The following is a 16418-nucleotide window of genomic DNA, read 5'->3' on the forward strand; positions in this document are numbered from 1 at the left end:
TTCAACGCGGGTGCCTCAGTCTTGAGCATTCCGCTTGCTCAGCTGAGGAACACTTTGCTGATCCCCACTGAGCAGGCGGTTGACAGCTCCTGTCCGCTCTGCAAAGCGGACACGGACACAGTCCCACTCTCCTTAATGGGGAAATAGGGGGGGGGGGGAACTGTCTGTCCATTTCCATCCAATCCTATCCGCTAGACGGATAGAAGATAGGACCACCATCCATCTGCATTTTGTGGCCAGGATAGGATCGGATGATGGTCGGTGTCAGCAGACATGTGCATCCATTTTTTACTTTGAATGCATGAAAGGGGCCTTAGAGTTCAGCAATGACAGCTTTGGATAATCTCTCAGGAGCCATTTTTAAGGACTTGAGTATGAATCACAGCGCGACATGAGGCAACTTACAAGGCAACTTGAAGTTGCCTCCAGGACAGGGGCCAAGCATATAATAATCAGCTCTCTGGGAGGGAGGGGTTTGCCTAGAAAACTATTTTTACTTCCTGGAAAGTTGCTTCAGTTAAGACAGGGGATCCAACTTGGAGGCAACTTCCATTGAAATCAATGGGTAGAAGTTGCCTAGAAGTCGGAATTGAAGTAGTACAGGAACCTTTTCTGAAGTCGGAGCGACTTCAGTAGTGTACATTAAGACACTCTTCACTTTCATTGATTTTATCATGTGGCGTGACTTGAGGCAACTTGGGACTACGTCAAGTCGGATCCAAAGTTGCCCCTGTGTGAATGGACTGACAGTTATAGACATTGACACTCTTTATGGAGAGATCGGGGGTCTCTAAGACCCCCAAACCCCTCTGCACTTCAAAGTATTCAAAACATCAAGATCAGCGTTTTTGAATACTTTTATTTTTTTTAAACTGGCTCCTTTTACCACTTACGGACCGCCTGCCGCAGGTTTGTGGTGTTTGTTTGAAGGAGGATATCGTTGTCATGGCAGCAGCTTATACGCGTGCTCCGAACACACACACACACAAACAAACACACACAAACACCATCCCGCTCCCCGTCACCCGGATGGGACGTCAGCGGCTTCTCCAGAGTGAACCCATGTTCCAGGAAGCGTTGGGAGACATTGGAGTATTGGCATAAAGCCAAGACAGCCGATTGGTGGAAAGGCATACACACCCCCTCTCCTCATAGGCAAAGGAAGAAAGGAATGTGCAGAGTTCTGCTCTTAGACAGCAAGCTGAATGCTAATTTTTAGCAAACCTCCCCCCAACACACTTCTATCTCCCGTCTCGGAGAACGTGTGAGAAGTTATCAGGCTGATAACAGAAGAACGGAGCAAGAGACAGCTACGGGACATAGTGCTTTGAAGAGAGATGATAAAACACCGCAGAATTATGTGCCCAGCTCAGATTTAATGAATCGGGTTTACATTCACTTTAGAGACTTTGATTGTCCATGCCCTTTCCAACCAGGGCGCCAATTATTGTCTTTTAATGGTCACGCTTTCAGCGACCATATAAAACAAAATTTTTAACTTACAATGCCATGATTTAAGACAGGGGTGCCCAACCAGTGGCCCGGGGGCCACATGTGGCCCGCAGAGCCTTCTGATGTGGCCCGCAACCTTCTGCTTTGGGATAGCAGGTTCTCAAGCTCTGATCATGGGTTGCCGACCCACCATCCCAGAGTATCAGTGTTTTAAATGAAGCCAGAGGTAGAGGAAGCAAGCGGCTGCAGAGGGAGCAGAGCCGCATTTGCCGATGCGTCCTGTATAGCACCGACTCCTGTCCCAAGCGGAGTGATACCAAATGCATTCTGCCTGGGACAGCAACAGCCAGCAATACCTGAAAAGAAGACTGTTATTAAAAGGTACGTTTTTTAATAAAAGCAGTGTATATATAGGCATATCTGTTCTGCAGTGGTTACTGGGCTGCTTTCAAACTGATCCGCAGGTGCAGTGCATTTCACCTTTGGGTTACCTGCACTGACTCATAGACTTCTGTTATTATCCACGGGTTTGGTGTGCTTTCAGAAAGTGCATCACACCTGCAGGATATAATAGACATCAATGGCAAAGTGCAGCTAACCCGCAGGAAAGCCACAGGTACACTGTACTGCACCCGCAGTGCAGGTAAACTGCCGCACATCAGTGTGAAAGCAGCCTTAGGCACACAACCCACGCGGACCCTCCATTCACCTCTATGGACAGACTTGTGTCCATTTACACCCACCTACCTCCAATCTGATCCACTATTCACCAATCCGATCCACTATCCACTTTCCATCTGGTTGGATCGGATAGGGGGGCCCACAGAGTAGAGTGGGCTGTGTCCATGTCCGTTCTGCATATACAGAACGGACACGGATCTGTCTTCCGTCCGCTCCACTTTTTGTGGCCAACAACCAGTTACCAAGACGTTTAAGTGGCCCTCGCTCTTCCAAAGGTTGGGCACCCCTGATTTAAGATATATACAGATATGTATATTCTTCCTATAGTAGCTAGCTTCATACTAAAGAATGTGGACTGCATCCATGCTAAACAACTTTTAATATAAAAATCAAATGGCTTGCCTTTGCTGGCCCTCTCTTAAAAATGATAATTCCCCGCTTGTGTCTTGCTTTTGTAACTTAAACACAAATGTGCCAGTGGGAGGGATTCCTCCATTCGCCCCACTTGTGTGGATAAAGGAACGAAAAAAACCCACCAAAAACAAACCTATGGCCAACCTAAGGCCTCATGCACACTGGACATGATAAAAATGCCTGTAGCACAATCTGTAGAATGAGTTTTTCAGCTTTTTGTTAAAATTATACTCCCACAAACGTATGGCTCAAACAACATTGATAAACACAGAATAGCCGCGTTTTTCAGCATTTTTAACCTTTTTTTCAGAGTTAGAGCGCTTTTACAGCAGGAAAACTGCTCTCAAAACTCACTAGTTCTTGGAGTTTTTTTCCAGCTAGAAAACGCCCCTGCCAAAAACTTCTGATAACAGCCTGTGTGCCTGGAAACATGAGGAGGGGTTTATTGGCTGCAGAAAAAACCCTTGAAGCCAAAAACAGCCACTGTAAAAACATTCAGTCTGCATGAGGCCTAAGTAGGAAGGAAAGCCTGCATATGTAATGAGAGATCCAGATACAGCTTTAATTCATTAAAGGTGCGGGGTACAAATAAAAAGTATCCAACGCGTTTCAGGGGTCTAAGTGCATATCTTAAATTGTAGACTACAGAATTTTAACGTAAAGCAGAACTTCACCCAATAGGGAAAATTCTGCTTTTCTGCCTCCTCCCTCCATCGATCCTATTTTTGGATACTTTTTGCTGGGGCAGGGAAGGAGCGAACAGGTACCTAGCTTTAATAGGTACTTGCCCTCTCTTCCGCTTGGATCACATAGCTCTCCCCACCCTTTGCCAGCAGCCTTCTGGAACACATCACAGGTGTCTGCGGGACCATTCACAAAGCACAGCACAGCTCAAGCATGTGCAATGTGAAGCCGCAAGGAGTCACAGCTGGCTTCCCCAAGTAAACTTGCCAGCACCAGGAAGCCGTGGCTGAAGAAAGGAAAATGACATATTGTATGGCCTGCCTAATGTCACTGCAGCGATGTCATCCTTGCTGCTGCTGTAGCAGATTAGATATTAACACCATTGATGGTCCTAGCTATGAATATCCATGCTTAGCTCACAGACCATTGCTCTATCTGCAAAATAAATAAAGCCCCGTCCCATTTCTCCCATCCCCTCCAATATTGTCTAGCAGGGAGCATTATCAACTCAGACTTTTTCCTGATTTACTATATAAAAGGAGGTAAATTACATTGATTTTAGGAGATGGAGCATTCCATATTGCCTTGAAAAAGACAGAAGAAAACATGTTTGTGCTTGGATGAGCTTTACGTATATATGAACTTAGATACAAACTGACAATAGAAGTAACATTGTCATCTAACTGCTCACACACCTATTTACAGGCAGCTGTGTTAACATTTACAGAAAACTGCAGAAACCCTCACACTGACCCCATTCTATTGTCATGATTGATGGAAAGAAAAGCATTGAAGTATCACATTTCTGAAACACGCAAAGACCTGCGCTACTAAACATTATTGTTCTGATTTTAAATGGGTGTTAGGATGCCGTAGCTATGGCTAATTTGTATTTAGAAGAAAAAAAGTGTGTTCTTTCCATTCACAAACAACTGCCAAAGTCGTCAGACAGGTTTGTTTCGGAAACTAAAATCTCAAGTTGAGTTTTCATACATTTCCCCCCTATGGAGAATGCAGCAGGAGGATCTGGAGACTTCCTTAGCTGTGCGGTGGGTTGGGAGTGGAGGACAGAGCAGAACGGATTACCTGTTTTATTCTTTACATTAGGGTTTCGCAACCAAGGTTCCTTGGAACTGTAGGGTTCCTCATAGGGTGCTTGGGGTTCCTTAAGAAATGAACAATTTCTGCCTCTTGGATAAGTTCCCACTGAAACTATTGATCTTTTTTGCTATTTGTTCACTCGCATAAAGTGATTCTAAAAAAGGAAAGATTTTTTTCTTTTTAAAATAACAAACATGGGATATTTAGCTGCTCTATGCAATGGTTTTGCGTAGCGCAGCCTCTATTCTTTTCGGGTCCCCCGTCGGCTCTCCTTGCTCCTCCCCCCTGCCAAGTGCCCCCAGTAGCACGCCTCTTGCTATGAGGACACTTGAGCAGGCTCACTTTCATACACAAAAAAAAGCGCGGCTCGACTTGCTCTGCTCATTGGCTCACTGGCTGTGACTGACAACAGCAGCAGAAGCCAATGGCTCCCTCTGCTGTGTGAGCCAATGAGGGGAGAGAGAGAGACCCGCTGCTCTCATACACATTGCTGGATCAAGATGGGGGTCAGGTAATTATACGGGGGGCTGAAGGGGGAGCTGCACTCAGAAGGTTTTTTTTTTTTTTTTACTTAATGCATAGAATGAATTAAAGTCAAACACCTTGAGCCTTTACAACCACTTTAATCAACTTCTGTTTCATTTTATCTCAATTTAATTGATGTCTGAAAAAAAAAAAAAATTCTTCCTAATAGCTGGGCCTATAGGGTGGCCCCATGGTCTTACAGGGTCTCCCTTCAGCTACCCCATATGTGCACGCTCCCAGGACTATAGCTGTATGTGAATGCTAAGGCCCCTTTCATACTTGTGTGACTTGACCTGCCACTTGGGACTGTAAAGTTGCATGACAAGTCATTCCCTATGATTTCCAATAGTAACCATTCATATATGTGCGACTTCCAAGTCGAGCCAACTTCAAAGTAGTCTATGTATTACTTTGGTCTGACTTTCCTGCGAGCTGAGGTCCATAGCCTTCAAATTTACACAGGGAGTCCCTGAAATCACTGCAAAATTGCACTCCTTTTAAGTCCTGGCAGTGTGAAAGGGGCCTAACAGACATATTTAGGTTGCATTCACACCTGAGCGTAGCATTTTGGGGCAGAAAGTTGCACAGTTTTTGTACAGGTCAAATGTAAAAATAGGGAAAAAAAGGCCCAAATCTGCCCAAATTGAGCTACAAAAAAAGAACCAGTACTTTTTTGCGCATAAGGCGATTGGGAGTGGGGATGTGAATCATCTCCATAGAGAATAATTTTTTTTTTTTCCCCTCCAGCGTTTTGTAGCTTCAGGCTTCAAGCTACAAAAAGCTCAGGTGTGAATGGGGCCTTAGCCTCATCTGTAAATTGTAGTGCCCTTCTGCCCACCAGTTCTTAGACTGACAGCTTGCTTTGTTTTATATGCACAGTGCTCCCTGATCAGAAGTTTGCTGAAGTGGCACAAATCTCTTTGTAAAACAGTAAGAAATATGTTTGAGGGCAAAATAAGATTTAAAAAAAAAAAAAAAACTTGAAAGTGCAGCTATTAAAATGGATTTAGAAAGAAGCAAAAAAAATAAAAAAAAATAGTTGGTGGTTCAATACTATAAGCCATGTCTGCAATGCACTTGGAGTAGATATCGGAGGTCTCTCTTCACCCTGCAGTCTGCTGTGGGCAAGAAGTAACAAGAGCTACCTAGCACTCACACCCGCCTTCTCCAACATAAAGGCCACCTAACCAAAGAAAACTCCATACCAAAAGCTGGTAACAGAATCATAACCTGGTAGATGTCATCAATACGTTTTGTATAAAATTACTTTATTGCTGATAAACAATGTTAATTATATAAAAAAAAAAAAAAAATCACACCATCTCCTCTATTGAGACAACATGGCATCATGTTGCCCAACTCTCACCTGAGAGCAGGGTGGATGTGGTTTAAAGTGGTTGTAAACCCTTACAAACCACTTTGACCTACAGGTAAGCCTTAATCTAGGCCAAGCTATATGGTTTAGGAGATATTTGCCCGAAAACGGGCACCGCTGTCTACGGCGTATGCGCCGTAGATAGCGGCGCGCAGGCGCACTGAGCGCGGAATTTCCAAGAATGGAGCTGCCGCGCGTGTCGACTCCCGTGCGCATGCGCGGGAGTGACGTAATCGCGGCTTCGCCGAATGACAGCGGCGGAGCTGCGAGACGCCACCAGCAAGATGGATGCGGTGGACTACAGGGGACAGCGGTGACTTCGCTGGCTCCTGTGTCAGGTAAGTGACACATAATGGGCTACTATGCGATGCATAGTAGTCCATTATGCTTTACCTTTGCAGGGAATGAAAGAGGAAGTAAACTCATCAGGGTTTACTTCCTCTTTAAATCAGCATTTAAAGAATTGGCAAAAAGGCTTGATTTAAATCATAATTTTTAAACAGCAACTGTCATCTCTGTCCTGCAGTGTCTCCTCCTCTGTCCCACTGTTGACTCACCGACAGTCCCATTCACTTTAATGGGGCGGCTGGTGATGCGGCAGTGACACAACAAGGTGAGGGACAAGCCGGCAGCAGGTAAGTGGATGGCCACTAACCAGCACTGCCATGATGGATCTGAAATGACAGGTGCTCTTTAAATGAAAAGGACTTATTCTTGCTGGTAGTTAGAATACAAAATGAAGGTTTCCTATTTAAAATAAGCGGTCAGGTTAGAAAAGCAGCGCTATCAGAACCAATTCAAACATAATGTGCATAGATTTGGAAAACAATGGGATAAAGGACTATTCCTGAACTTTGGTTTTATCTCATGATTACTGTGAAATTGTGTGAATGCATCAATGCAGTGCATGTTATCTCATCTTGCAGAGCTTGGATTCATTGAATGAGTTTACCAAAAATATAAATATTGCAGAATATATAGCCTCATGCTACATAACTAAGCTCCATTTCATGCTGAATAAACTTAATTATTAATGTATCTTACATTCAAAAAAAAAATACCATTTACTCAAAAAGCAGATTTAAATAAAATAAAAAAAATACCATTTTAAAAATCATTTAATTTTTATCCACCCTGCCTGAGAGTCACATCCCTGACAACTTTATCCTTAAAGCTGAACACTGGGGACAAAAAGGTTCATGTAAATATATACCTCAATAGCCACAAAGGATATAAATCCACTTTGTCTGCACAAATGCCAAACCCAGATATTACCATTTAAAAGTATCCATGACATCATCAGTGTTCTGTATATAGCTTGCGGAGAGCTGAGCTGTGGGAGGGACTCAGCAGCTCCACCCACTACAGGATGCCTGCAGAAAACTATAGGAGGGGGCAGAGACAAGGCCAATCACCCTGCACAAGGAAAGAGTGTTTTTTCATCAGATTAGGCGACCCGTCAGATTTTGTAACAGAAGTAACGTTCCGTCGCCGCCATCTTGCTACACCCCACACTTGTCCACAGTAAGGATACAGCAAGAAGGCGGCAAGCGGACATCTTGTTACGCCCACCGGATTATTGCATTTCACACTTATTTTTAATAGTAAACGCAGCTTATATAGTGAAATACAGTATTAAAAAAAATAGGATATAAGGATCAGTTTACTGTTAAAAATAAGTGTGAAGTGCAAGATTTCAGGGTGGGTGTAACATGATGTCTGCTTGCCACCTTCTCACTGTATCCTTACTGTGGACGAAATGGTGGCGATGGAACATCAATTCCGTTACAAAGTCTGAAGAAACAGGGGCAGTGCCTGTTCCTTTGTACAGAAATCTCCTACACAGAGACAAACTTTCATATGGGATAGCTGCACAAATCTGGACAAAATACAAAAAAGGACACCAAGGTTTTGGTATGTATACATATGACAAATATATAGATACAATATTTGCTCATCTCAGAGTTCAGCTTTATCCAGCCATACCACACAGACTTTCATAGATAACCCTTGTGAAGGGTGGGTGCATGATAGGGATCGACCGATATTGTTTTTTCTGTGCCGATATTTCAGGAACCTCTCTGACTGATAGCCAATATTGTCTGCCAATGTTCTGTACACTTAAAGAGGAAGTAAACCCTGATGAGTTTACTTCCTTTTTCATTCCCTGCAAAGGCAAAGCATAACGGACTACTATGCATCGCATAGTAGTCCATTATGTGTCACTTACCTGACACAGGAGCCAGCGAAGTCACCGCTGTCCCCTGTAGTCCGCCGCATCCATCTTCTCGGTGGGTCTCGCAGCTCCACCGCAGTAATTCTGCAAAGCCGCGATGATGTCACTCCCGCGCATGCGCAGAGGAGCCGAGACGCACGGCATTTCGCTGCATCTTCGTTATTGAGGATGCCAGGCTCAGTGCGTCTGCACGTCACTGTCTACGCCGCATGCGCCGTAGACAGCGATGCCCGTCTTCGGGCAAATATCTCCTAAACCGTATAGGTTTGGGAGCTATTTCTTGGACCCACAGGTAAGCCTTAATCTAGGCTTACCTGTAGGTCAAAGTGGTTTGTAAGGGTTTACAACCACTTTAAAAAAAGTTCCTCGCTGTCACAAGGAATGTAAACATTCCAGGGACAGTAATAGGCAGTGACAGGTACTCTTTATGGAGGGATCGGAGGTCTATAAGACCAAAATCCCTCCACTGTACTTGAAAGTATTCAAAACGTCAAGATCAGCGTTTTTGAATACTTTTTATTTTTTAAACTTGGCGCCTTTAAGATGCCAGTAATCCGGGAAGTCATGTCATCACATCGCTTCCAGGTTACTAGATCCGAGACCCAACTGACGCATCGGCTTTGTTCAGGTCCTCAGTCAGCCAGCGGACGTGCCGGCTGGTTGCTCAGGCCTCCTGGTGGAACAGGAGAGTCCGGGGGAGCGGCAAATGGCGACTGAATTTTTCCTCCTGCTGTTTGTAATAAGTTAACAGCTGAGCGGCTGCAGAGCCACATCTGATGTTATTAAAATAAAGCTGACCGTCCGCTCTAAAGAACGGTACAGGGTGATACTTGCAGCTGCAGGCAACACCTTGAAGCAATATTGGTCTAGTTTGCAGCCGATACCAAGTCTTCAGAAAATGACGATATCGGCCTTACCAATAATCGGTCGATCCCTAGTGCAGGACTTTCTGGAGGTATTGTGCAGAATCCAGCACTGAAGAGAAAACCAGCAACACCGAGAAGTAGATTCTGACCTAGGATACACTCAAGGCCCAATATCAGGAATGTCTGTCCATCGCTGTGCTCTGAAAACAGCGTTGTAACTTGTTTGCGACTTTAGTAAATCCCACTTACAAATCTAATTCTGGGTGATCTGGTTTTATCTTCATTGCTGACACCTTTACCTGACATCATCTTGTGATTTAAAGAGAATTCGCCCCCCCCCCCCCCTTACCCTTTTCACAGAGTTCTCCTTCATAAACACCCAGCAAATCCAGTATTGCTTCCTCACTGATGCATGCTGGGTCTCCTACATCATCAGGGAGATGACTGTCTCTTCATGGTTCTCACAGATGGCCCCTGATAATGTATGTGCCATGGCATGACATCTGAACCCTGTACTCAAGTACCCACAACAGGCTATGTTTTGGGAATTTCTCTTAGATAAATCAGCTGTCCAAAATACCAAGCCATTGACTAATTTTAAAGCACCCGTGCAAGAAAAGGGAACACCTGCAAACATTGCCTGTTAGGGCTACTCGAGGACAAGGCTGAGAAACACTGCTGTAGAGTAACCCGAGGCCTCCTGGGATGTATGATGTGCTATCCAACAGGGTGGATTTGATTTAAAGAGGAAGTAAACCCTGATGAGTTTACTTCCTCTTTCATTCCCTGCAAAAGCAAAGCATAATAGGCTACTATGCATCGCATAGTAGTCCATTATGTGTCAAATACCTGACACAGGAGCCAGCGAAGTCACCGCTGTCCCCTGTAGTCCGGCGCATCCATCTTCAAGGTGGGGTCTCGCAGCTCCGCCGCTGTCATTCGCCGAAGCCGCGATGACGTCACTCCCGCGCATGCGCACGGGAGCCGACATGCGCAGCAGCTCCGTCGTTGAAAATGCCGCACTCAGTGCGCCTGCGCGACGCTGTCTACGGCACATGCGCTGTAGACAGCGGTGCCTGTCTTCGGGCAAATGCCTCCTAAACCGTATAGGTTTAGGAGATATTTCTTGGACCTACAGGTAAGCCTTAATCTAGGTTTACCTGTAGGTCAAAGTGTGTTGTAAGGGTTTACAACCACTTTAAGTCACAATTTAAATCACTAGTAAAAAGACTTGATTTAAATCATAATTTTTAAACAGCAACTATCATCTTTGTCCCGCTGTTGACTCACCGCCAGTCCCACTCACTTTAATGGGACAGCTAGTGAGGCGGCAGTGACACAACAAGGTGAGGGACGTGCCAGAAGCAGGTGAGTGGAAGGCGCTAACAGGCGCTGCCATGATGGATCTGAAATGACAGGTGCTCTTTAAATGTAAGGACTTATTCTTGCTGGTAGTTAGAATCTTTAATATTTGCAAACAAAATGAAAGTTTCCTATTTAAAATAATAAGCTGTCGGGTTAGTAAAACAGATATCAGAACCAATTTAGAGTTTGTAATGTACATATATTTGCAAAACAATGGAATAAAGAAATATTCCAGCACTGTTTTATCTCATAGTTACTGTGTCATTTTGTGAATGCTTCAATGCAGTGCATCTTATCTCAATTTGCAGAGCTTGAATTCATTGAATGAGTTTCCCAAAAATGTAAATATTGCAGAAAATACAGCTGAATAAATGATTAAATGCATCTTAAATAGAAAACTATCTTTTGATATTTACTAAAGCCTTATTAAAATCAATTTGATAAAAAAAAATTAAAATTTTTTTTTATTTTTTATTTATTTTTTTGTTTTTTGTATAATCATTGATTTTTATCCACCCTGGTATCCAAGTAGTAGAGACGATCTCCAGTAACCTCCAAACTCATCCTTAACCTGACCCATGTTGTCTTGGATGCCAATGAGCTGTGGGTTAGGTCACTCCTTGTGTGAGCGGGGATAGGAGGGGGATAGCGCATCTTGCAGAATATTAGAGCACAAAAAAGCAGGAACTTGGGTTAGAGATGAATTCGGAGGACACCTGAGCTCTGGCATATTCATATTCTAGTCAAAACCCCACCAGGAAGCAGTGACTGCACACCACCAACCTTAGGGGGCATTCCCCACTCCCACACGTGTACAAGGAGTATGTATATATGCAGAGGCAGGGTGGGGATTGCCAAGTTAATATAAGCTTTGCTCTCTGAAGAGTGATCAGTGTTCAGATTGCTCTTCAGACAGCATTTGACAGGTGGTGAGGAGACATTATACTGTCTCCTCTGTGTCTGCGTTAACCCCCTAAATGTCAGACTAATATGCCACAATTGCATGCATTGTGTGCAGTTGCAAGACAGCCCTATTGACTTGAATGGGTCGGGTTCAGTGGGCAGTAGTGCTGGGGGTATAATTACTGTTGCGTCCACAAAGCAAACTACCATGACCGCAGCACCACCTTCCCAGCTAAATGAGCAGTTGAAAGGCAGATATAAACGTGGCTCAACTGTGGAGTATTACTGTCGCCCAACCATTAGAGTAAATGAGCCCTTATGATTATTGGTGTTCAGTGACAGCTTCCTGGAGGGATTAGGATACAAATACACCAAAGTTCATCCCTCAACCCTACATGGGAGGCCGTGGACAATGCTGGACGTCATTCCCACCTAGGAGAGGTTTCTGGAAGTGCGGAGGGAGGGAGCTTGTTGAAAAAAAAAAATATTTAAAAACGGCGTTCCACCCAAAAGTGTAACTTATGCTTATTTGTTTCCTCCCCCCGCTCCGGTGTCACATTTGGCACCTTTCGGAGGGAGCCCAAACTTGTCTTTTACAGATATCCTGTCCCCACTTCCAGGAGTCCAGGCCGCAGTGCATTGTGTCAGGAGCTCAGGTCCCTCCTCCTCCTTCCCCCGCCGCTGGGCCAGCAGGAGCGCGCAAACGGTGCCTTGCGCATGCGCAGTAGGGATTTGGCGTGAAGCCGTAATGCTACAGTGCTGGGCTCCCTTAGCTGCATTGGCGGCGGCAGCACTCGACAGCTGATGGAAACAGCTGCAGTGCCGACATCACTGGACTACAGGACAGGTAAGTGTCCTATTGTTTATTGTTTTCACCCTGAAAAAGAAAAAAAAAAAAGTCAGCAGCTACAAATACTATAACTGCTGACTTTTAATAAAAGACTCTTTCCGGCCCATGAATCCAGCACTGTCCTCACCAGGGCCGGTTCTTCACTGGACATCGGGTCCTCAGCATGTTTACTGTGGGAAGCTGGCAATGACTCCTGGGACCTGTGATGTGCCCCAGGAGGGCAAAGACTTTTTTGATGGGATGTCCTCGGTCAGCGATGGCGGACCTTGGCACCCCAGATGTTTTGGAACTACATTTCCCACGATGCCAATGTTGGGAGTGCCAAAGTTCGCAATCACCATCCTAGGCGATTCTAGTAGGTGTGGCAGTGGGTACCTCTTAGAAAAAGGGAGGAGGATGAGTTGGGATTCTCTGAGGCTTGGTTCACATATATTCAGTACGGGACATCGCATTCATTCGTATTGCTCAAATCGCCAGGCCATCCACAAAGCTGTAAAGCCGCAAGGCTTCACTGCTGGTTTCCCTTACCCAGCAGCGGCAGCACCCAAGAGCTGATTAAAAAACCGGCTTGGGTGAGGACACCGCGGGATCCCTGGACAGGTAAGTGTCCTAATATTAAAAGTCAGCAGCTACAGGATTTGTAGCTGTTGTATTTCATTTTTTATAGAAGGAGCCTGGAGCTCCTCTTTAAGTTGAAGTTCTGATCGATAGGCGAACTCTGATCAGCAAATATTCTCTCAATCCATCCGTCACGTGTAATCTTCCCGAATCTCGGGTGTGCTTCGTGTGTTTCTCACCCCCTGTGAAAACTTTGGGGGTTATTTACTAAAACTGGAGAGTGCAAAATCTGGTGCAGTTCTGCATAGTAACCAATCAGCTTCCAGGTTTTATTGTCAAAGCTAAAATTGAACAAGCTGAAGCTAGAAGCTGATAGGCTACCATGCACAGCTGCACCAGATTCTGACAGCTCCAGTAGGTAATAAATCTCCCTGTTTGCCTCTACCAATAAGGACCGGTCACTGCTGCGCTCTGGTCTCATCTCCGCCCCCTCCTGTAGTTTTTATGTAATGGGCGGGGTCTGCTGGGTCCCTCCCGTGGCACTAACTGCGCAGGCTATATACAGAACACTTATGATGTCCATGCTATTTTTACAAGGCAATATCTGGGTTTGCTAAGGCATTCTGTGCACACAAAGTAGGTTTTATATCTATGGTAACTATTGAAGAATATTTGTGCATTAAAAGGTACCTGGAGTTTATCATAAAAACAAATAAAGAAAAAAATAAAAAACTATTATAAAATACTATACTATTAAAACGAATAATAATTAATAATAAATAAAATAATATAACCACCCCCATCAAATCATTCTCTGCTGCCATTACTTTTTGTACCACCACCCCCTCCCTTTAGAATGTAAGCTCTACGAGCAAGGCCCTCCTGTACCTTTTGTATTGTACTGTAATTGTATTGTCCCCCTTATATACATTGAAAAGCGCTGCGTAAACTGTTGGCACTATATAAATCGTGTATAATAATAATAATAATAATAAAACAAATAAAAAATAAATGTGTTATTTTTAAATTCCATGGTGACTATTGAGGAATATTTGTGCAGAAAAACTCCAGGTACCGTTCTGCACAAATATTCCTCAATAGTCCCCATGGAATTTAAAAATAACACACTTTTTTTATATTATTATTAATTTTAATGTGTATTATTATTTTATTGTTTGTTTTTTTGTCTCATAAAAAAAAAATACAATAAAATAAAATATAATTAAAAAAAAAAAAAAATACGTGTGATTATTTTTAAAATTCCCTGGTGACTATTGAGGTATATTTGTGAATGAAGGTACCTGGAGTTGATCATAAAATAAAAAAAAATAAAAAAACAAATACAAAATAATAGAACAAAAATAAAATAAGACAAAATAAAAAATAAAATAAAAAAAAAGTGTGATTATTAATTTTATATCCATGGTGACTACTGAGAAATATCTGTGCATGAAGCTACCTGGGGTTTATTATAAAATAAAAAAAATTATATACACACATACATTTTAAAAAATAAATAAAAGTGTGATTTATTTTATATCCATGCCACTACTGAGGAATATTTGTACATGATGGGACCAGCAGTTTATCATAAAAAAATAAAAAAAACTAACAAGGGTGCCATGGTGAGATGAGGGGGCAGGAGGGCAATATTGGGGGCTCCTGTATCGCTCATAGGATGTGGTGACAGGAGTGGGGCCCACGTCACACGTCAGTGCTACGGAAGGATCACATCGCGGACAGGTCCTCTTCCTCCATAGTGAAGGGCTGACCATGACAGTGCCGGTCCCCGGGGATGGGGGAGGGGGTCCCGCTTACCTTTCCTGCGGAAGAAGGACATGGCGCCGGGCGGACGTGCGGCAGTCAGTCAGCACATTGCTGGGCGCCCCGGCTCCCTCCTTCCAGCACACGGGATGCCGGGGACCCGCTCAACGACCCCCGCTGGCCGCACACACCCCGGCTTTCCTAACATGAATGACACTTCCTCCTTCCTGCACACTCAGCTCCAGCCTCCGCCATACTGTACACAGCCCGCGACCTTCCGGGGAACGCACGGCCTGCTGGGTAATCTCCCGGAGTCGCAGCTGAAGCCCGGCCGGCCATCTTCGTTAGGGGTAAAAAAAAAACGGCTGCACTATGACAGCATCTCCATGGTAACAGTGATGTCATAGTGCAGCCGTTTTTTTTTTTTCTTGCTTAAGTAGCAGAGCAGACCTGGCATCTAGTCAGTGAATACTAGTAGTGTGAAGAGTGCAGACACAGATTTCTGAGCTCCCACCTTTTTCACTAAATTATAGGAGAGGATTGTATTATAGATTGTGAATACAATATTTCAGTAAAGAGGTTTTACTGATAATTCTTGAGTTTATTTTCAGTGAATTATATATCTATATATATAGATATATAAATTATAATAAATAAAATGACCCAGAGGAGAGAGGAGGTTGCAGACAGGGGAGGCCATTTTCTGAGGAAGAGGCGCAGAGAGGAGGACGAAATGAACTCTCCAGAGAGAGGAGCATTGCAGAGGAAGAGGTGCAGAGTGGAGGATGAAATAAACTCTACAGAGAGAGGAGCGGTTTTGAGGAAGAGGCGCAGAGAGGAGGATGAAATGTACTCTCCAGAGAGCGGAGAGGTTCCGAGGAAGAGGAGCAGAGAGGAGGATGAAATTAGCTCTCCAGAGAGAAGAATGGTTCTGAGGAAGAGGTGCAGAGAGGAGTATGAAATGAACTCTCCAGAGAGAGGAGAGGTTCCGAGGAAGAGGAGCAGAGAGGAGGAAGTAGAGAATTCTGCAGAGAGGAACAATGAGGTTTCAAGGAACGGAAGCGGAGAGGAGTTATCAGACAGCTTTGCAGAGATTCTACAAAATTTTAAGAAACATGAGGAAGATGAGTTAGCATGGAATTGTTTAGAGAACATGGAAGACCTGAGTAAGGAGGAGAAACAAGGAAGCAGAGAAGAAGGTAATAATATATTAAGGGCCTCATAGGTTTACATCTGCAGTGTGAGATCTAAGGCACTGCTGCCTCAAGCTGCTGGTCTTACCAGATTTTGAGGGAAATCTAGTGATGTCATTACTGTAAAGGACATGTTTTTAATTTGCAAAAAATAGGTTTCAGTATGGATTCCACGAGATCTGAAGATCATTTTAGGGGTTCCTCTGAGGTAAAGAGGTTGAGAAAGGCTGACTGACATGGAAATATATATGATCAGTTGGTCCCGATGTTGGAGAATCCCTCTTTGCCCTTGTACACACTGTCGGACATTCTGACAACCAAATCCATTGGATTTTGTCCAAAACTGGTGTTGCATGCACAAGGTCGGACAAAGTTGTCGGAAAATCCGATCGATCAGAACGTGATGAGGTTATTTTGTTACAACAGGACTACGTTCAGGCTAGTAGCCAAT

The 16418-nt window shown here is 44.1% G+C and overlaps 1 protein-coding gene across 1 annotated transcript in view; it reads right to left on the reverse strand.

Annotated features, from left to right (window-relative positions):
- The window catches only part of AKAP10 (A-kinase anchoring protein 10), a 76742-nt gene extending 61687 nt beyond the window's left edge, over positions 1-15055 (reverse strand). Inside the window, exon 1 of the mRNA XM_077480255.1 lies at positions 14829-15055. Coding sequence (XP_077336381.1) covers positions 14829-14850 — 22 coding nt within the window. The 5' untranslated portion in view covers positions 14851-15055. The remainder of the gene's footprint in view (positions 1-14828) is intronic.
- Between the last annotated feature and the right edge of the window lie 1363 nt (positions 15056-16418).

Source organism: Lithobates pipiens, unplaced genomic scaffold (genome assembly GCF_037356315.1).
Source record: "Lithobates pipiens isolate NorthernLeopardFrog02 unplaced genomic scaffold, aLitPip1_a1.2 Scaffold_16, whole genome shotgun sequence".
In the NCBI taxonomy this organism is placed as follows: domain Eukaryota; kingdom Metazoa; phylum Chordata; class Amphibia; order Anura; family Ranidae; genus Lithobates; species Lithobates pipiens.